The 23,283-nt window shown below is 38.8% G+C and overlaps 1 protein-coding gene across 1 annotated transcript in view; it reads right to left on the reverse strand.

Moving 5' to 3' along the window:
* Positions 1–23,283, reverse strand: part of TPPP (tubulin polymerization promoting protein) — a 67,795-nt gene that overhangs the window by 9,324 nt on the left and 35,188 nt on the right. Inside the window, exon 3 of the mRNA XM_071450171.1 lies at positions 11,273–11,426. Within this exon, the coding sequence (XP_071306272.1) occupies positions 11,273–11,426 (154 nt within the window). The remainder of the gene's footprint in view (positions 1–11,272; positions 11,427–23,283) is intronic.

Below are 23,283 nucleotides of genomic sequence, written 5' to 3' on the forward strand. Positions count from 1 at the left end.
CAGTTTTGTTGTCATCGAGACAAAAAATATTTGACTACAGAAACAGAAAAAAAATTACTGTACATAACAATATAGAAGCATGATAACCTCTGTGCCTGGACTAGGAGCAGCCTCTTTGATCCTTAAATTTATATATAATTTTATTTATTTATATTAATTAATTAAATTATATTTTAATTTTATTTATTTATTTAAAATCATGTGAAGAAAAAACACACAAGACTTTTTGTCTTTTAACAAAGAGTGCTAAAATATGGGCATTTTTTAATGTGTGCCACCTGTCACTATCTGAAAGAAAATGACCACTGGAGCAGTCTTTGCTCAAAACAGCATTGCTAAATGACCTTCACGGATTTCTCTCTTGCAGTCTTAAGTGTACTATTTGCAGAGGTGTTTATTTTCCTATACTGAAAAAATAGGTATCAAGACAATGCTTAGGAAGAAGTATTGGTCTAATATATACTGTTTACTTGTTCACATTGACCTGGTAGCACCTTTTAACAAGGAAAACTCCAAATGAAAGACAAGAGCAATATATTCAATATGGAGTTAATTAAACTTAAATCATATTTGCTTTCTTTGTATTTAAAAAACAATACTTTACAGAATATCAGTTTTGTCTACACGTGCATACACTCTCTACCATCACATCCACAGAGAAGTCTCAGAAACTCCAGTTGACTGCCCTTTCCTTTACCTAATTCATTCTCAGGACAGACTGCTATTCTGAGAATTTGTAATGGTAAACTTAATCACTATCTGAAAAAGAAAGACTACAGCTTCTGCTCCTCTGTTTCAAAGGTGCAGCATGAAATGTATGAAGTTTTCCTCAATACACAAACTACAATAAAAACATATGAGAATTTTTGTACAGCAACATATTTAGTAACATACATACTAAAACTTGTGTGACTGGATGGAAATGCACACATATTAATATGCAAGAAGAAACAGTAAAACGAGGATTAATAGAATGGCTGATGTCAATAATGAAGGATGTTCCCAGAAAACTATTCCCAGTGGTAAACTTGAGAAAAGTGGTGTTTATATCAAGACACCTGCATTCTGATAAGACCTTGACACACATGCCTCATAATGTGTATCTTTACAACAAGACAACAGCATGCCACACAAGCCCTTCCTTTTCTTATTAATATGTAGACACATTTCAAACCAACAAAGAAAACTGAGGATGGGCAACAGCTTGGCAGGTTAAAAAATATAATATTTTTGTCCCAAAAAGCAATTAAGCAAAACCTAAAACTGCAGCACAAGGAACAGCACAAATCCAGAGCAAGAGCAACAGTGATCCCACATAATGTGATCTTTCAGCCCAAGATGGATCAGAATGCTTCCTGCATCACAGGAGTCATAATATGTGAAATGAACATTAAAGGCAGTAGCAAACATTCTTTCTCTGAATTGCTTTTTACTGAGTAAGAAATACAGCCTTTTCCTAAGTTGTACATCAAGTCACTGATGTGCCCCTTCCTACATATGGCAGATTATTACAATTGAAATACTGTTGATTTGCTGTTGGCAAAATTCTTATAAAATGAGAGGCTCACCTTGTTTCCAACAATACAAAATCCAAGCAATGTTAATTCCTTGCACATTATGCTCTCACTCCCTGAACTGATGTATCTATATAAAAGATCAGAGATGAGATGCCACTACAAGGCTATGCAGAACACCGCATTTCTCCTGTCCCTTCTTTTCCATCATTGTTATGATGAACATGCATACATTAAAAAGAAAATACTCATTTCTTTTTAAGGTGAGGTGAACATTTTTAAGGTTGTGCTAAGATGCTTTCATTCAAAAAAGTCTTTGTAAATACAGAGTAGAATACACAACAACTTCACACCCAACCTGGGCTCCTCAACCAGAAGCAGCTAGTGGTACTATATATCACAGAATCATAGAAAAGTCCTGTGACTGAGCACTACTGAAAAAAAGCCTCGCACCATCATCTTTGCACCCTCCCTTCAGGTATTTATATGCATTGATATGGGATTCACCCTTGAGCCTTCTCTTCTCCAGGTTACACAGTCCCAGCTCCCTCAGCCTTTCATTATAGGAGATATGCTCCAGTCCCTCCATCATCTTTATGGTCCTTTTCTGGACTCTCTTCAGTAGATTATCAGTCTTCTCCAGGGAGCCTAGAACTGAATGCAGGACTTCAGATGAGATTTCACCAGTGCTGAGCAGAGGGGAAGGAACACCCTGTTTGCTTGGCAATACTTCTAGTGCAGCTGAGATACCAGCTCACCGGTTCATGTTCAGCTTGGTGTCCATGAACATTCCCAGGTCCATTTCAACCGATTTCCCTTTCATCTGCATGGCCCCCTGCACATACTGGTGAATGGGGCTCTTCCTCACCAGTTGCAGGACTTTGCATTGCTTGCTGAGCTTGCTGAAGTTCCTGCCAGCCCAGATCTCCAGCCTGTGAGGTCCCTCTGGATGGCAACCATCCCATCTGGAGCCACTCCTCCCACCTCTGTGTCATCACAAACTCACTGAAAGTGTACCACACGCTATCATGAAGATGATTAATGAAGATGCTGAACAGGACTCGACTCAGTATGGATCCCTGGGGCATACCACTGTTTTCCAACCTCCAACTAGACTTCACACTGTTCATCAATACCTTCGGGGCCTAACCATTCAGCCTGTTTTCAATCCACTTCAGTGTCTGCCCATCCAGCCACTACAGCACCAACTTGGGGGCTGTGAGACTCTTGTAAGAGATGACATTAAAGGCCTTACTGAAGCCTGGATAGACACTGTATTACTCCCTTCTTGCCCGGTCTACTTGGGCAGTCATTTAATAGTAGAAGTCTACAGGTCAGTCAAGCACAACTCTCCCTTGGTGATCAACCATGCTGATTACTCCTGATGACTTTCCTCTAATTCATGTGCCTGGATATGATTTCTAGGACTAGCTGTACCATTACTTTCAGTGTCTTAACATGAAAAGTTTATCCATAAAGATTCCTCTATAAGCTGATGACTTATTTTTAGTGAACAGCCTTTATAAACTGAATGTGCAAGCAACTGTTCTTATAATTTTTTTTTTTTTCTGTTTCTGAAAAAAACCAACTTTCAGATTAAACTGGGTACTAAGCAAAAGGCAAAACCAATTGAAAGGGTGACCATGAGCTCATTCTCTACAACCCATCTGCTCATTATTGCACAATGGTATGGGGAGGCAAATAAAAAAAGTGGGGGGTGGAGGGAGAAAGCTGATCATCCTTCTTAAGTAAAGAAAAATGTAGGAAGAAACATAGTGAAGAGCACAAAGGGCTGGAGGAGAACAATTTCCACAACAGCACGTTACTACTCTACCCTCCCTTCTTTTTCACAATGAATCACATACAAATGATTCTGCCTTGTCATATAGCAATTCTGCTTGAACTATTTACTATCTAGAGTAAGTTATATAATCTCTCTAGTTACATTATGGTGAAGGAAATAAATTCCTTGGGGCCAACCTCCTCTTTTTTTTTTTCTCTGAGACCATAGAAGCCTTCATTTTCCATCTCATATTTGCACATACAGTCAACCACAAAGTTTGCATATCACAGAAAGTGCCCATGAACTTCAATTTATTTTAAAAAACTTTGTCTAAGAAGAAAGTTTTACTTAGCACAACAGAATCAAACATAATCATTTAGTGCTCCAAATTGAGTTTATTAATTTTTTGTGCATTTTTTTTCTTAGAAATTCAGTATTTTTCCTCACTTTGTGTTAGTGTCTACAAAGAAGTGCTGCTAAGATAGCAAGAGGCTTAGAGCATGTGACATACATGGAAAAGATGATGGGAATGTGTTTATAAAGACTCAGAATTAAAAAGGGAGAGACAAATCGTATTCCTGTCCTCAACAGAGTGGTTATATTAGAAACAGAGACAGTTTGGAAGTAAACAATAATGGACATGATTTGGAAGATATGAAATTCCAACTAGACACATGAGAATTTTTCACCCCTGTGGTTGGTCAAGCCTGGAAAGAGGGGGGGATTCTCTGTTCCTGAGGATTATCAAAACTTAAAATGACTAAGTCACAGAACAATTTAGGTTGGAAAGAACCTTTGCGTATGAGTCTTTATCTAGCATAGGGTCCTGCTCACAGCAAGGCTCCAACAGGCTTACATAGAAACTTCTCCAGTCAAGTCCTGAACACCTGCAAAGCATGGGCAGCCTCCATGGGCAACTTGTTCCAGGGTCTGACCACACTGCAGGTAAGTAAAAAAATCAAAACAATCCAACAGCTCAACCAAATTCCCTATTACCAGTAGGGCAACTTCTGTCTGAAGTAGCCCTCATACCAAAGACAGGAAGTGAAAGCTGCTGTCTTTAAACTCTGAAAACCTTAACAAATGCCACATTTCTCCCTCTCCCTCTCTTGAGAAAGACAACTCTGCAAACTTACACAGATTTTGCCTGCTACCTCAAGATAACTAATGAATCAAGGGCCAGTTTACAGAGCAAGCAACACAATCCATTTAATTATATACAAGAATTTGAATTAGTTCCAGAAATGCATTATCAGCCCTTAGGAAACAGAAATGAACTACTGTAAAAAGGAAATGAGAGCACAGAAGTCAACAACATTAATGTTCTCTAATCTAGTAGAAGTAGAAGTATATAATAGTTTGCCAAAGAAAAATATATGAACTGAAAGTTCTGCAGCTGCACTGGCTTGGCTTGTTTGCAGCAGGAAAACTATGAATTTTATGGCCTCAAAAGATGCCATAAAATTAACTCTTGTGTCAAAAGGCTAGAAGCATCACATGATGTGATGCCACATCACATAGTGAAGCCACAATCATGAAAATAAGGTAACAGTGTGAGACTGGAAGATTTCCCACACTTTCAACTCTTTTCCCTCCAGAACAAAGCTGAGGCAAAGAAGAGGAAAGACAAATCAGGGCTGCCAAGGTAACCTTCCTCATTTTCTGTCAGCACACATTACCATCCCTTCCTCAAAGCTCACAGTTCAAAACCCAAGCAAATGTCACAAAAGCTTTGCACCCAGCACAGTGCAAAGGGCCCCACGAGCAGGGCAGTGCAGCCCACACTCCTGCAGCTGCACAGGGCTTACTCCTGCAGCACCACAGCCCCTGGCAAGCTTGCGGCAACTCTGTGCTGGGCAGCTCTGCACACAGCATGGCACCATTCCCAAAAGGCTCTCCACAACCACTTCCTGGGAAGGAAAAGCACTGAGAAAACCTACTGGACTTCAGGAATATCACACCTTCCAAACAAACACCGAGTGCCCTGGCTTCCACAATGAACTCTTGGTTCCCCTCAAACAAGTTTGCCTCAAGGTATTTTCCACCGCTTGCCATCGCTGACAAAGATTCAGGCTTCACTTAAAGCGGCTCCACAGCTTAGGCAGAAACTTAATGATGCAAAACCCTGCAGTTGGGTTTTCTGCTTGGTTTTCCTTCCTGAATTACAAATGTCCAGATAGTACAGAAACAGTCCCTGCCTGCCTGAGGGACTGACTGAGTCTCTTCAGCAATCAGTGCTGGGAGTTGTCTGCACTGCCAAAAACACTGGTGACAGACAGGAGGTGAGCTGCTCCTCTTACTCCTCACCACAAGGGTGCAAAACCTTAGCCACAGTACTCCTGGCCACACTGTCAGCTGCAGTCAGCCTTCCTCGCTGAAACTGAATGCTTTCCAACATCTGCTCCTTCAACCATAAAACTTCACTATCTAACAGCACATCCTCCTAGAAAAAGTTGCCATGGAGATTTCTTCATGCAACTAAAATGTTCTGGGAGCCTGCAGAATCAGCACCAACATTCATAGTCTCAGCAAGGTTTTGAAAATTATCAGTCTGCTGGTAATATCCACAACCTTTGTAAAAATAGGAAACAAAAAATGACTGCAACATGGAAAAATAATTTCAAAGAGGAAGTCTGCCCTTTTTGGGGGTGTGGGGGGCATTGTACCAGAACTCCACACCAAAACTGTATTTACTTTGTTTTTAAATTCATGGGAATACATGCACATGCATTAGAAGTCTGCAGAAAGTCAGAAACAGAGATCAAGCTTCAAATAAAATTTGGATTTCATTCACGTTCCTTTGCTTTAGCACATGCACGGACACACACCCATAGAAAAGTAAATGATAAGCAACTCCACTTCAATAATGCCGGAAAGTAGCATCATTTTAACAAATCCTGGTGAGAACTTTCAATGGAATGGTTCCCAGTAATGCCACTCAGATGATATAGCACTGCAAGTCCTAATTCTATATACATACCTAAACCTTCTCACTTACTAGGAGTCCAGCCAGAGATAGAGAAAAGACATCAAAAAGGTTCCTTATATGTGACACCCCTTATAGCATAAGCATTCACATAAATGTGCCTTACCCAGGTCTAGCTCCATCAAGAGAAGACCATGTAAAGTCCAGCTGGCAGGTGTTATTTGGCAGCTATAAGAGACCCCTTCCTTTCCTCCTCTCTAAGATTAGCCCCTTAACTCCAGTTCTCCAGCACTTCAACAGTCCAAGTCACTGCATGATCTCAGCTCAGGGATCTACCAGCCTGATTTACATGATCTCCCTCAAAAACAGTGTGCCAACACTTCTCTGAGGAGTTTTTCATTCTTGTTGGTGGTGAAGACAAAACAGAAAGGGAAATATATTATAAAGCCTTTTTTTTTTTTCCAGTGAGGGTGTTGTTGAATCCTTCTTCAATTTAATGTTACAACCAGTCTTTAATGAGACTTGGTCCAAAGCTAGATGCTGTCAACATAAGCCTTTACATACACTACCATCCCTCTTCCTCATTTTTTAAATGCATTTTCTGAAGAGCCTCTATTCATCCTGTGCAGCACTCCACTTAGAAGAGTTTTGTTAACACATCTGCACAATCCCAGTGAATCACATCTCTGCAAGTAATTTGCCCTGCTTTCCCCATACTATATGCTTTTGTGAGCAGGCGTTAGAGACACACCCCATGTCCTGCTGCATTTATAGAAGGATAAAAACCTCCCTTGTCAGGCTTGTCTCCCAAACATATCTGCTCTGCCCCTTATGATCTTTCATCTTCAGGTCATGGCAACCTTCCATACCCAGTCTAACAGTCTCCTCAGCAGATCAGTTGGCTTAGTTTGTAAAGATACTCTTGTTCTACTTTGTTAGATTTATTCCATCCCTGCTGAGTAGCCCTCATTTCTCTAGTCCTAGAAGCCAAAGCCCCATCTTCAAGAGAAGCCATACAGTGCACTTCTACCCAATCTTTCCTCCTCCCAGAACTGGCAAGGCAAGATCTCAGCTCCTTACCTATCACCCTCATCCCTAAACCTCTGTAGTTCCTCTTTATATGCAGCAGGTTACCTCCAGAGCAGTACTCTGGGTACCCACAAGGAAGAGAAAGAGGAAGAAGAGGTCCATGTGAGGAGGTTGGACAAATCTTGGCTGTGCATCTGCAACAATCCCAGATCGTGGCACCTACCAAGCAATAAAACTCCTGAGACATCAGGTGAGATCAGAAGATACATGCCTTGATCATCCACAAGAAGAATCTCCAGTAATTTTCTGTGACTAGTACCCATTACTCCTGACTCATGGTACAGCACTATTGCCAGAGTATAGTGTCACCCGTTATGGAACAGGGAAGTGTAATAGCACATGAGATATTTGGGATGGCAAAATCTTCTGTGACTGTTCACTCAACTCCTTTCCAGATTTTCACTAACACACAGCTCATGCTAAGGCCTAATATAACTACAAATCTGTGGCCAGCTAAGGATTCGTTCAAGCAAGGATTCTTAAAAGAACCTGTCTGTCCCCACAGTGTGAGATAGTGCTGCTCAACATTATCATTCATTCTCCCCTTTTTGTGTGAACACTAAATTCAGGTTCAGCTGACTCTGATGGGCCTTGTTGATCCTCACCAGTGCTTAGGATACTATATGTATTCTGAAATTGAACAACTGCAGGTTGAGCAGATCTGTGATCTTTTGTTGCCAGAAGCCACAACCTTTCAGCCTTTTCTATTTCAATGGTCTCTGTCCACTTGGTCTTCAGCTGTCACTGCTTCCGCACCTTGTGTAGCTTGGGTTTTCCACAAATACCATGTCAGTCTCCCCTTCATCTTCTCCCACCATGGAATCTCAGGACCATGACTACAGCACATCTCCCACAAGAGTGGCCACCACTGCCCTGACCTCCAGGAAGACACAGAAGCTCTCTGAAGCATTCAAGGTGGATATAGGACTTCTTCCTAAGAGAGCCAAGGACTCTCAGTTCTGCAGACTTCTACATCTTAATGGAAGTCCATGTGCTGGACAGTATCTCCTGCAGCTTTTTCAGACTACCACTGTACAGTCTTCAAGCAGATCCACATAGTCTTAAGTGGAACTCCTAGGCCTCTTTGCACTTCTGCTGCAACAACTGTTTTGTCTCATTTACCACACTCTGTGGGATGCACTCTGGTTTCCTTGCTCTTGCCCATTATCACCTAATGTTTTGGTGATAATATGATCTTGCCCCCATCAACATCCCCCTGAGCACCCATCATCCAGCTTTTAAAGTGCTGTTGCTGCTGTACTGCCCTGCCACCCATACTCCTCTCACCATGAATCTCACTGGACTGCACCCTGAGCAACCTGATCTGGCTTTAAGTTACCCTCTTGTGAACAAAAGGTTTGAACGAGATCGTCCCAGATTCCTTGCACTTGAAATTGTTCTGCATTTCTATGTCAAGGACCCTGATCAATATACACTGCAGTTCAACTGGTTTTATTTTAACAGCAAACAATAACCAAAGTAAGGATCTGTTTCCCAGGAGGTGCAAAAATGCATTCAGAATGGTTATGGCATACAGCTCTTGGTACAGGAAAAGAAAGAACCTCAGTTTTGCTCTTTGTAACCTTTGTGTAGGAATGAGGACAATTAAAAGGCCCTAGACTTCATTTACATGTCTGTTTACAAGCCGCCAAAGTTACATGACCTGCACCGTATATTCTATTGAGAGATTCCCACCAAGTGAGCTAATAAAGCCACTGACTTCATTAACCTGTATCACTTTCCTGTGTTTTTCTTCCTCTGTGACAAAATCAATAATATATGTTCTGTTCTTAGATTAGAAAGTAGCCTAAAATTCACTTGGTTTCAATGTCTGGCTGTTGAGCCTTCTCAACCACATCAACAACAAGCAGGGATTTTTGTAATTCTATGACATTCTGAAGGAGAAGAAAAAAATAAACAGAAGAAGATAAAAGATCTTCTATCACTTCTATCCCAACATGCACTAAAATCCTCATTGTCTGATGTGAAGGTAAACTTTCCAACTGTCCTGCTGAAGGAGTTCTTTCCACAGGCTGCCATTTAGTCCACACATACTGCCCCTGCCACCTACCTCCCCAGAACACCCAGTGCAGAACATGAGAAGGAGCCAAGACACAAAGTTCCCCACGTGCTGCTGAAGTATTCTTATCCACAAGCTTTACTTAATCATACTTTCAACTCCTTCCCTAATATGTTTAGAGTAACGTGTCAGTAGTCACAAAAAGTTTTCTGTCTGAGACCTGAACCAAATCTACATGACCTATAGCAGAGTTTTACAGAGCAGGGCACACACTACAAGGCATGACTGACTTACCTTAGAACTTTTAAGAAAAGCTTAATGCAACTTTATCTAACCGTACAGAAAGCAGCACAATTTGAAATTTCCACAATATTGACTTCCCAAAGTAAACTAAGCATTAAAAGCTTGTATAGAGAATTCATATCTATGCTCCTGGGCTGCAGGAGGAGAGTGGCCTTGTATTCATTTATTTATTTTAATGTCTTTAATTGCCAAGTTTGTGGGTCTTTTTTACCATCCAGGAACTAAATTAGCATGAGAAAAGAAACATGAAATTTGGTTTTACATACACACATGCACACACTCCCAGTCTGCAATCTCCCCCCTTTTTAAGCTCTGCCTCCTACCCCTTACTTTTCCAGCTAGCAGAACAAGATATTGTGATCCCTTTTTCTTAACTTCTCAACTCTCCCCAGAAGGGCACATATTGAACAGTCAAGCCTCACATCTCTGGCTCATATTCCCCTCCACTCTTTCTTCCCCTCCTGCTCACTTATATACCTCTGCTGAGCCTATATGATACTACTTTGCATCTGCAAAGCTCTCTCATCCATGCACCCCACAAAGAAAGAGACTATTCCTTTAGTAGCAGACACTGCTCATTTCAATGTCTGCCTCCTAAAATACTCAAAATGGAATCAGGAGTGAGGTGTAGAAGGATGTACACAATTTGAGAGAAGAATCCCTGAACAGATGAAGAAGTTATTCAAATCTATCAAGGCAAGTGAAGAACAAAAAGGAAGGTTCAAGTTTTAAGTCTGTATCGAAATTACCACTTGTTTTAAATGAGAGTAGAAGAGCAATAAAATAAAAACTTGCAAAAAGCTAACTTATTTTAGAACTCAAAAGAATTATTTCCACTTGATGTTTACACTAATCATTTATAGAGAACCAGTTTCTGAAAAGATTACATTTTCATTCACAGCTTTAGGCAAATTCAGGCAAAATTCAGGAGGATCACAAATTTTAAGCAGATGAACTAAACTGACAGAACTATTCAACCTGATGGTACACTCTCCAGTATCTCCTAAAATACTGGATAAAAGTTTGCCTAGCCTGGGCATCTAAAAGGACAACCAAGCTAATGTACAGTATGCTTTATAGCTCCCTTTTCACATACAAAGCTCAACACCAGTATTTTAAAATTAAAAAGACAGAACATTATAGCTCTGACAGACTTGGAACAAACAAGAAACAAAGACCAGACCACATGATAATTATTCCCAGATTTTCAGTGTTCTGGGATTCACATGGTGTAATTAAATGTATTTTAAGATGCCTTCATTTTTTGGTATTTCACAAAACATCTTAAAACTTTTTATTGAGGCTCTAATGTCATTATACTCCTTTTGATTTGGATATACCACTCTTCAACAACATTTCATTGTTCTAAGCATACACAAGCTCAGGATATTCTTGACGTGCTACTATGTAATAGTACAATTCCTAGAAGAAGCAATGACAGTACCACATAGGAACACACAGTAGCACAATACTCAGTTGTCGCACACTGTTTGCTCCAATTCTGCTTTGCAATTGCTGCCTTCAGGCTCACAGAGAAATTGGATTTGTGGATTGTGGAGGGAAGTGGTAAACATAACAACACTGCAATAGAACAAAGGACAGGTAGAAACAATCTGTCCATGAGAGCAGTAACATACCGTTACTCCAGTTAAACCTGGGCCTTTTCCTTCAATTAGTTTATACATTTCTTGAAGTGCTTCCTCATCACTTTTGCCTTTAAATCGCTTCTTGGAGAGTTCTTGAAGAGCTTCCTTAAACTGCTCAAAAGTAATAGTTCTTACAGACTTTCCCCTGTTGAAACACACAGCAATTGAAAGAAATTACAAGAGAGCACAAAAAGCATTTCGAGAATAGCAGAATGGTTTCAGTTTACCACAGTGAACAACAGAAAACTGTAACAGAACAGGAAAGCCCATGCACCCCATTTTTGGTGTCAAATAAAACATATTCCAGGAATATCACTTTATATATACATCAGCAGGATAGCACTTCACAGACTTCCCTTGATGAATGTTCAGAAATAAAGATGAAATAAAGTGACTGGGTCTACCGTCAAAATGCCTGCAGCTCACAAATTAAATACAGTCTCATTTGGTTGATCACTTATAATGCCTGCATTTATAAGACAAGATCTGAAGCATCTTAGGCGAGTCTTTTTATTTACTACTTTTTATTCCTCTTTGAATAACTTGTTATCATATTATTTATAAGTCACTATTCATGTATTCATAAATAAATTAAGAATTATTCTGCTATTGTGCAAAGCAAACCACTGAAATGTATTTAAAAACTTGAAATTCCTTTTCAATTGAATACTGACAAGTTTTTAAATGATACATTTAAATTCAATACCTGTTTTCTTTTGTAGACCATCATCTTCAAAAAACATTTAAAGGTATGCAGAAAACACAATATAGTAGCCTGGTAAGCTCATAGATTTTGCTGTAAAAGTGTGTGGTGCAAATTCTGATAATGGGAAATTCACACTTTACAAACACCAGTTTATACTGTCATTCCTGCAGATCTTTTTTGGTCCATCACACCAAAGGTTTCAGTTGATAGAACTCTTACAAAGCATTCACTATAGTGATATGTTTAACCAAAGAAGGTTAATGCATGTCTGTTTTCTAGCATTTTAAAATATTCAGTTTAGGCAAGAGATAACGTTACAGAGTAAGCACAGTTCCACTCAATTCCCTAATATTAACCTAGTTTTAGTGTTCCTCATTTTAAAATTCAGGTACAAAGCAACAGCATCAGTGAGTTTACTCACATTAAAGAAAAACCAACTATTTTTAGTTGTTATGAATTACAGAAGAGACAAACCACATCTTTTCCTCTATTAGTAAACTACAGATTCTCTGATCTTTAGAATAAGAATTTACACCCTAAAATGTAGCCATATATTTTGAACTAAAGTTTAGCAGATCAAATAGAACCATTTTCAAAAAGATGTTTTGATACTTATGCTGATATAATCTTAAACAGTACCATCTTAAAAAGCAGAACATGTTTAGATTACAAAACTCTCAAAGTTAAAATAACATTTGAGAGTCCATGTTGCTGGGAAACATGCTACTACACAAGTTTTGTTTGCTACTTGAGCATTTATTTTTATGCCAATTTAGAGAACATTTCAAGCAAATCAGGGGAAAAAAATAACCAAGCACCACCACATAACCCAGACCAGTCCTTTCAACAGGGACAGCTGTTTATATAGGAATAAACAATAGATGCTAGGATAGAGAAAGTGTGCACCAGCAACAGAAATCTTGGGCTAGAAAAGCAGTACACAGAGATCTAATTTTAATTCAAGTGTCAAAAAGACCATTGTGAAGAGCAATTCAGCTATACGTCATGGATTTATCTTTGATCTTCTTTTAAATACCTTCAATGGTCAAATTCCTCTCGGCTGGGGGATGCCTCCACTAATGAAAAGGGGAAATGCCATTTCTGGTTTACCAACCAACACTTAGAAAGTGACTCCTGCTTCAATTAACTAAACAAAAATGAAATTTTATACCAGGCTTTTAAAACAAAGAGAAATTGGTTATTCACAAAAAAATTCAGCACTAAGGGAACCCTTTACATAATTGTTCATTACTAGCATTCTTTATTTTCAATGCAGCCACAAAATAAACTTTATGTATTTCTTGACCAAACATTGCTGTTTGCAACTACTTGTCTGTAGGTAGAGCATGTGCTGGAGTATCTCAGAGTTAGCTGGTAAAAGAACATCATGACAGTAGAAATAAAGAATATAATCCAGCATTTCATTAATCAGAAAGACAAGTGGAATAAACTGCAATTAACTACCTGGAATTTCTCCAGGATTCTCATTAATAGGATTAACATCCCTCTTTTGATGAAACACATCCAAGAACTTTTAAGTAGCACAAAGAGGTCAAGACTTCATTTTGTTTTGCCTCTCATTTAGAAAAAGAAAGCACTGTCAATCGCTGCAATCACTGCACTGTTGTTATGCTCCAGCATAACAACACCCTAAGACCCTAAATTCTCTACAGACTCATTGCTAGGCTAGCCAAGCCTAGCATTCAGGCCTTGCCAAAGGCAGTTTTCTGTAGCACATAGGTTTATCTTTGATCATCAGTCAGGATCATTGCAGTGGGAAAGAGAATGATCACTTTCAGCAAAACCAGGAAAAATTCATGTTGACTTGTTTATTTTTCACAGAATCTTCTGAGCTGGAAGGGACCCACAAGGATGATCAAGTTCAACCCTTAACTGATCTAACCCATGACCTATTAGTGCCACGCTCTAAACAAATGAACTGATCTCAGGGTTTTATTAACACATGGAGAATTTCTGCTTGCACACTTATTAAATAGAAGAGCATAACTTTTTTGTATGAATTAAAAGGAAAAATACATAAATATGGCTGCCAAGATGAACAAAGAACATTTGGTATAAGACACAGGTCCACAGGTCTACCTACGATTGCATTTCATCTCTTCCCTGTCACTTACAAGGGGCAAGGAAATGAGTGGATTTTTCCTCTTCAGCTTAAGGTAAAATCACAAATTGGACACATATATGACCAATGTACTATTATTGCAGCTGAACCCCGAAAGAGAAACAAATGTGCATCATAGCTGATATTCTTTACCAGACAGCAACATTAATTGGAGCCATGTTTAAAATAGGATTGGGAGTGAAGGAATTTCTGCAACTATATCCCAAGTTTCCTAAATAAAACAGCTTTAATTTTGAAATTTGTTATCTTTTTCTACACTCCAAAAATATCCCCTCTTGCTCCGCCATGTATTACAAGATTATCAAATCCACTTGTAAAGCATCATAATTAATTCCAAAACTCTACAGCTGCAACATATGCCAAGTCTTGTGGAAAACCCTAGGAACACGACACGTTCTTGCACTTTTGGTATGTGAGGTATGGTACATGTATGCCATTTACCAGCATCTAAATTATCAAGCAGCAATCCTATACACCTCCTCTCTCTAGAGAGAGGTCTTGAAGAGCTCTGAGCAGTTGCTGTCATCATGATTACTAACTAGAACAGCATGCTCCCCTCTCCTCTGTCTGTACAGACATGGGTTGAATGCACAGGAGACCACTGACTGAGTAGGTAGAAATGACAGAGGAAAAGTCTTTCAACAAACCTTGATTTACACACTCTCTCCAATCCAGATCCACAAAACTACCCTAGGGATAATGACTTGCGAGCACTATTGGATGGAAAATTGGACATGAGCCAGCAACATGCACTCCCAGCCCAGAAAGCCAACACCTGTATCCGAGGCTGCACCAAAAGCAGCATGAGAGAAGGGTGTGGGAGAGGATTCTACTCTGCTGTGCTGAGAGGCCACTTGGAGCACTGCATCCAGCTCTGGGGCCCCTGTTGGAGCAAGTCCAGAGGAGGACCACAGAGTTGATCAGAGAGAAGAAAGAGCCCTGCCATAAAGACAAGTTTGGGAGAGTTGGGGTTCTTCAATCTGGTGGAGACATGGCTCCCGGAGACCCTACTGCAGCTTTTAGGGGGCTTACAAGGAAGGATGGGGGCAGGCTTTTTTGCAGAGCTGTTGTGATAGGACAAGGTAATGGCTGCAAACTAAAATAGGGTAGATTCAGACTAGACATAAGGAAGACATTTTTAGGAGGGTGGTGAAACACTGCAAGAGGCTGTCCAGAGAAATGATAGATGGCCCATCCCTGGTCAGGTTGGATGGGACTATGAGCAACCTGGTCTCATGCAATATGCTCCTGCTCACTGGGAGAAGGGCGAGGTGGTGGTGTTTACTTAGATGACATGTAAAAGGCTCCCTCCAACTCAAAGTAATTTATGAAAAATTATAATACTATGAACACAGGCTGTCATACCCCCAGTTTATTTTCACCATTTTTATGTCTTGTTCACATTCAGGAAATCCCTTCCTTGTACCAGATTTTCAGACTTCATGAAATTAAGAAAAAAAACCCAACCCATAACCCCCCAAATAAACTAATTCCTTTTTATTAAGCAACTGCTACAAAGAATCAGCTTCTTTGTGTATATTTGTAACTTGTTTTTAGAAGCTCATTATAAATATCTCATTTCCATGGGAATAACAAAACAAATATATTCACTTTCATTTTCCAAGTGTTACAAGTTCAAACAACTTGTCTACCATTAAGTATGCCAAGGGTGATCACTCAGCTCTTAAGACTCATCTCTTAGATTTAGCATTCCAGAGAGTTAGCATAGAAAGATTAAAAACTGCATGTTGAAAAAAATTTTTTCTAAATCAAGGCATCAGAATGAAAATTAAAACTGATGAGAAAATAAGACAAAATGGAAAATAGCAACAAGCAAGGGAAGGTAGGAGGGAAAAAAGGTTTTTACAAAACTAGGTGTCATAAAGTTGGCCACTTCAATGAAAAGAACAAAATATATGAGGGACATGAATAATAAAAAGTTTTAAAGCCTTATACTTCATTATGACACAAAGAAACCTTTATGTTTAGAAAGGATACATTCTTACATACCATTCTATTTTAAGCTCTGCTTCTTACAACAAACAGAATTACTGTAATGCATCATCCTTCAGTGGCGGAAACCGTGTTCATGGAACAATAATGACAGCCTCCTGTATCTATGCCTACATTTGGGAACAGAATGAACATACTCAGAAGAATTTTAGGAAGCTTCCCACCACTTCCCCTTCCTTGATAAGTGTCTCCACATGTGGCTACTCCGTAATAGGAGATTATGAACTGAAGTTTGAAATCCTCAGTTTGCTCTTGGGAGCCCAAGTTCACCTATATAAAAGCATCAGTTCTGTGTCTGGACACCAGCACAGTAAATAAAGTGCAAAGTATCAATCATTGGCCCAAAGTAGATTGGAACAGCAAGCAATGCAGCTTCCATTTGCAGATATTACTACTAACAGTGCCCTGAATTCTTAAATGTGAAAGTGTACTGCTGCAAATTGATACCATGGAGTTGAATACTATTTGGATTAACAGTTGTCCACAATTTCAGCTGAAAAGCTACACAATTACACTCCATATACCTGATACACAAAATCCTTGACTGGTATTAGAGATCTTTATCTCCAGAGCACTAAAACAGCTCAATGTTAATAAAACAAAGTCCACAACTTAATAGATCCTGCTGTAATCTCCAATCTACCAAAAGACATCCCAAATGCCCATCACAATAGGATACTTTTCTATTTTCTTACACTGAAGATAAGAAAGAAAATGTAGAATTACAGAGAGAAGCTTCTATTTTTGTTAGTATGTCAGACAGGATTATGGCAGGATACAATAACCAGGACTGTTCTGCTGTGGAAATTGTCATCTACGGTCTAAGGAGTATAGCAGGTCTGACAACGGTCTAAAAACACTATAACTAGAAGTGGGAACCCAACAAATGCTTTTGCATAAACTCTAACAGAAGGAGTTTTGTTTGTAATTCTAAATTCACTAGGGACTTGGGTGTCTGATCAACTGAGCAGTCAAGTAAAACTTAACAGCATCTCTTCTTGTAAATTAGAACAGGACTTCGGGTACTTCCTATATTTATTCCTAAGGCAGTCTCATTCATTCAGAAAACAGAATGAAGGACCAAGGTGGCAAGAGAATGCATGAACAGCTTATTTGTGACAGTTTGTGACTTACTGGCACAATAAGCCTGATCAGGCTATTTCTGATTTGCCACTATTGCTCCCACATCTACATAGGCAACTGCTAACTAATACTGAAGCACTTCTTAATTATCAGAAGTAAACACTGAAAATCATTCAAATTAATCACATAAAGGCATCATCACTGAGAACAAGACTATTAGTCAGGTGTTCTTCCCTAAGGACTAACTAAAGGCATATTTCCTAACGACATTCAGCCCTTACTTCATACTTTATCTGTTTGTCTTTTATCTTAACATGCCACACCAAAAAGTCACTACAGCTGAAACTTACTGATTTTCATACAAAGATTTTTCTTACTTTCCACTTTACAGCAGCAACTTTATTATTATTGCTGTTACAGCCCCTCTTTGTTTAGTAGAAGAGACACTTTCTCTTCCATGCTACTTGTAAAAACACCAAGTCTTCATGATGTGGTCTATAAACAAAATGTATATCGGTAACAATTGCTAGTGTTATTTGTACTGCACGCCTCGACAAACATAAGGTAGTATCACATACAAATTCAAATTCCTTGAAGCAAAATAGGATTTACCCGTCTCTGCAAAACACAACACTCATCTAACAGATGTATTTTTTTTCCAAGAATGTCTACTGTAATGCTATCACCACAAAGTCCAAGGTTGTGTAACCAAGAAGCAGATTATGCTGCAGAGCTGGTGGTTAATTTCTTTCTTTTTTTTCTTTTTTCTTTTTTTTTTTTTTTTTGTAGTTTACAATTTTCCCTTTCTCCTCTCTTACACAGCTCAGAATTTCTGCAGGCTATCAGCACAACAATTCATAGCCAAGAAGTCCCAAACTAAAGGTAGGTCCCTAGGCAGCTAACCAGGCTGGTAGAACCTTGCAATCTAATGGAGTATTAAAGATATCCTGTGAAGGTCTCGTTTTCACTATATATCAGTCAAGAACAGAACAAAAAACTTCTTAGATATATAGTGCAAAAGAAACCCTAAAAAAATTTAAAGAGAAGATTTTCTTGGATAAAACTGAACAATGTGCAATTAACCCAAAGCACAGGCTTGTGTATAAATTTTAAAAATAGAGCTGAGGATAGATGAGCAAGCAAAGAAAGCTACTTTAATACTATCAGGGTATTTGCCCTGCAATTACTAACAACTCTAAAGAGATATGGTTAAAAAACCCAAAATTAAGGTAACAAAACTTCAAATATCACTTTGCATCAGACTTCTGCCCAATTAATGGGTAAAACTGGAATACTGAAATTAGACATCCATATGTTGATGCAAGCAGGAGTAATTTGGCAAATTGTGAGGAAAGAGGCATTGACAATATTTTCAAAAAAGTGATCCTAGTTAGAAGCTACAACAGAGATCTTCAGCTAAAGTAGTGGTCACTTCTGGAACACAGGCACTTTTGAATGCATGGCTATTTACTACGAGTGGATTCTTTTGGCGGGAAGAGTGCAACTGACAATGAAGACATCCAGATGACCTTTACAATTACTTTTTCTAAGACAGATGGCATGTTGGCCAAGTCACAGTACAGCAGCTGGACTAGATGGCTTCATATACCCCATGATGACAAATGAATTCCATTATCAGTTTTCTAGGACAGAAAAACAAGACAAGCGCAATGCAAAATGCAGTACAAAATTCTCTCACTATATCACTGCAAATAGTCTTCACTTACAGAAACCTCTCTGGGAGTGGGCCACAAGGGCAGAACACCTCAGATCATTTACTCAGGAACTGAATCTGGAATGATCAGTTTTCCCTCCTGTTGCTTTTTGTCTCACTAATAAGCAAGGGTAAAGCAGAGTTTGCTAAGCAAGAAAAGTAGAAAGCAATGAAAATCCGAAGCAAGAGGACATCAACAGCTCACTAAACCAGCAGTTGATTGGACTTCATTGCAACTTAAATATTTTAGGCCTCTCTTATGAAAACTCTGTTTTCTGATCCTTGAGTTAACATGTCTCTCTTCTTGACTTTTTTTCCTACCATGTGTGCTTCCTATGTGCTTCACTCACGGTGAAAATTTGTTTCCTTTAAAATAAAATCTGAAAATCAAAAAAAGAGAAATCCAACAGCTATAAGCCTATCAGATAAAATAGTATTGGGAAGGGAACAAAGGGGGACTGGAGAACGAATATGACTTGGCAAAAACATTACTAAGTAAAAGCTTCCAAAAGAAAGCAAATCCCAGAATGAGTTAAAGGGGTTAAAGAGATTTAATGGGATTTACAGAGGACGAGGAAAAGAGAAAGTCCAAAGAGACAGTAGGTCTGATAGCTAAATACAGCTTAGAGGAATAGATTAAATTAGCTAAACAGTCTAGCAGAATCCAATATTTCACATTTGTTTGAGGTTTTCTTCAGTTTAAGAGAACAAAAATAATGTTACATTTGAACATTTAATAACGAAGATTATGTAATGGTTAGCTACTGATAAGAAGTATTAGGAAAACTCTGTGAAGCCTGAAGAAAGCATATGCCCCAACTTACATTAAAAGAGTTTGCAAGTGTATTTGGCATGAGAGGCATGGACCAGAGTTTGGGAAAAGATAGAAACATGTGCTACAAAGTAGTCTGGGAGTACTTCAGCTTTTCCTTGTTATAGAAGAGAGATATCCATCTTCTGGTTGCCAATCCTGTGGACTCTGCCCAAATTACACACACAACAAGATAGAAGATAATTTTATCACTCCTTAGAATGCTGTCTACTCCTGTGAAAGAATTCAATAAATGACATACAACTTGCAGATAATGTTCAGTAACACAGAAATCCATCCCTTGGGTGTATGAAGGATTTGACAGCACAATTTGGGTGGAAGTTAAGACATTAAAGGACATGGCAGGGGTGAGTGAAACTAGCAGGCATATTGGCCAAAGTAGAGAAATTAGAAGCAATTCAAAAAAGAGGCTGCAGACAGGTCTTAGATACAAATGGTAGGGTACAAACTAGTGCTGAAGCAGAAAGACAATGCCTCAAAATCAGGCTTCTGGCATATATGCTTGTTTCTTCTCTAGCAGGCTCAATTTGTTTGCCATTTTCTTTGGTTCTTGTCATCTTAAGGATATGCACAAGGCTAGGCATACATATAGACCACAGGGGAAGGGAGCAGACACTAACCACAGTGTAACAACCCAATACTGTGCCCAGCTGCCAGAGACAGGGCTAAGCACATCCAAAATGCAAAAATCCAAGAGGATTTATAGGTCATAGTGCTCATTAAGTAAGCTTCAAATAAATAAATTAAAGCAGTTAAGAATAGTTGAAGATTTACTAAGCATTCTTAATAGCTAATCACTTCATCTATCTGTCTTCCCCAGGCTGAGCTTGCCACACAAACTAGCGGTAAGAAGATTTTTCATATAATAATGCTTCCCATTTTATCTTGAGAGGGCTGAAAAAGCTGATACAACCACTGCAGTCCCAAAAGCTCTTTCTTGCTGTTGAAGTGCAGGGGCTTAGGGCAAAGGCTTTACAACTGAGACAACAGGACAAAGAACCAACATCACCTGTACTTTCTCCACCAGCTAAAGCAGTGCACATGAACACACTGCCTGATAACCCAGGGAAAGAAAAGTAGGATACACAGACAAGGCATCCTTCTACAGCTCACCAGCAATCCCACGTGAGCTGACACGTCTCATTCACATCCCAGAACAAAAACACACAAACAAACAAACCAGCATTTCAGTTTATTTTGATTTTCTCTCTTGATATCACACCTCATGTGAAAACATTTGATTAAAAATGAGACAAATCAAAGTATAAAGAAATGACATCCAACAGAAACACTGTTCTAGAACATTGCAACAAACCGTGACCACGAGTAAGGTCAACGCTGCATGGCCAAACATCTTCTAAGCAGAAGTGAATGCATTTTATCCCAAGCAGTTAGAAACTATACAAAATTGTTCATAAGTATGACTAAAAAATATTCTCAAGGTCAGCTTTAAGATTACTAGCTATTTTTCGGGACTTCATTTATATTACTAACCTGAATTTAAATAAATACGTGGCACTCAGAGATAGGAAAAGAGACACAACCTAATGAATTTTCATATTAGCACCCCCAGGCTTTTGGTAACCAGTAGCCTTCCTTATTGCTTTCTCTCTACATACAGTATCAGTGTTTTGATTGAGTTGACATACAGGAAAGACATTACCTTTTCTGATGAGACCAGTTAACCAAGAACAGGACATGACATTTGACAAGGGAATAAAAAGTGGAATTTTTACAATAGAAAACAGAGTTACATAAGACAGTGCTGTTTTTAATAATGAGACCCAGAACAGAAAAGCTTCATATCTAAGAACTAGATATTGAATGGTTATCTGGTATGACATCTTACTTGATTTAGAGAAAATTCAGACTCAAGGGGACAAAGAACAATGGCATTATTAAATAGGACTGGACATAGTAAGATCTTAACTCCTTACGTCTCAAGATATTAGAGCTTAAATTATGCTTTCATTGAGAACTGAACTGGACTTTGAAAGTAAACCATTGCACAAGGGACAGAATAATAACTGAATCTAATTCTTTATTATGGGACAACAGTGAGCATCCAAGCTTTTATCTCACAACACATTACTCAAAATTTTTTCTCCTCTCAGTTTTTCCTTAAAATTAAATTAAAACAAACCCCCTAATTTTATGTGCTACTGACTTTCCTGGAATTTCTTTCTTATTTTCCTCCTCAAGACACTGTGATGTCTCAGCAAAAACTCTAGCTGTGTATCCTTACAATGTCTAATATTAATGAGGGATTTTTAATTCCCAGGCAGGAATTTAATAACTACCAAATTTTTTAGCCATTTTTCCTACATGGATCCAATCCAGATCAGAGCAACACACAAAGTACAATGCAAAATGGTGGCAAGGCAAAGGGGGAGTTTTGTGGGGACATGTTTTTAAATTACTATGAAGCTCAAGTAAAACCACAAGTACAACTTGAACATTTTATTGCTTGTTCCTTTGGAGAAAGGTGTCTGGATCACTGTTTCAGTGAGGCCTCAAACAAAACTCCCATCCTAATTCAGAAATTACACTGGTCAATATAAAGAAAAGAAGTCCCTGGCTGATGACAAGAAAAATGAAGGAAAAGGGATGAGTAACACAACCTTGAATTCATATAGAGCATATTCACTCCACTGTTCAGGCATGGCAGCTGTTTGTTAATCACCACACTACACCAGGATACAGCAAGTTTACTTGAATTTCTTGGCCAAGAAATTCAGAAAGCGCTGTCTGATAGCTGAGGTAACCAGCTCCAGGAGATTTCTCCCTACCCTCCAAGTAAATATTTCCAGTTGCAGACTGGTTTTCAGTGAGTTTTTTGTGAGAAAGGTACAATACCATTTAATATTATACATAGAAATATGGTACATATTTTTCAAAAAAAGTTTTGCACTGTTATTTCTGAAACATAATTTAAACAAAGCAACACAGCTTCATGTATTTGGGAGCTGCAGCCAGCTCAGCAGACAAGCTCAGCAGTAAGCAACTCATTGCTGACTAAAATGGAACTATGGAAGCCAGAGCAGCAGTCCTCTAATCCAAGGTAGAATTTTCCTTTAGAGTTTAATTACACAGAATTTAAAACCAAGAGTTTTATCAGATTGTCTCACTAAGAAAATATCATTGTCAGATGGTTTTACAACAGCATCATTCCAGTTTTTCAAAGGATTTCATGGAGATGGATAGTTTTCCATGTCAAATCACATCTAACCACAAAAGCAATTTCTGAATCTAGTGATAGCTCAATGATAGGGAGCTCTCTAAGTAAAAAAGTATGTGCTTGTGGGAGAGGTTGTTTCAGTGATCCTGATGACAGAGAGAAAACACAGATGTATGTATATCTGCTAACATTTTTTGCTGGCAATATGAGAAGGTGGCAGTATTAAAAATAGACAGCTGGTGTTAACTGACGCCAGCACGATCTCAGTGTGTAAGAGTCATTGACCATGGTTGGAGATAGAAAGGTGTGAAATCAAGAATGACACACCAAGTG

Source organism: Agelaius tricolor, unplaced genomic scaffold (assembly GCF_023055355.1).
Source record: "Agelaius tricolor isolate 1412-34295 unplaced genomic scaffold, bAgeTri1.0.p SCAF_2, whole genome shotgun sequence".
NCBI lineage: Eukaryota > Metazoa > Chordata > Aves > Passeriformes > Icteridae > Agelaius > Agelaius tricolor.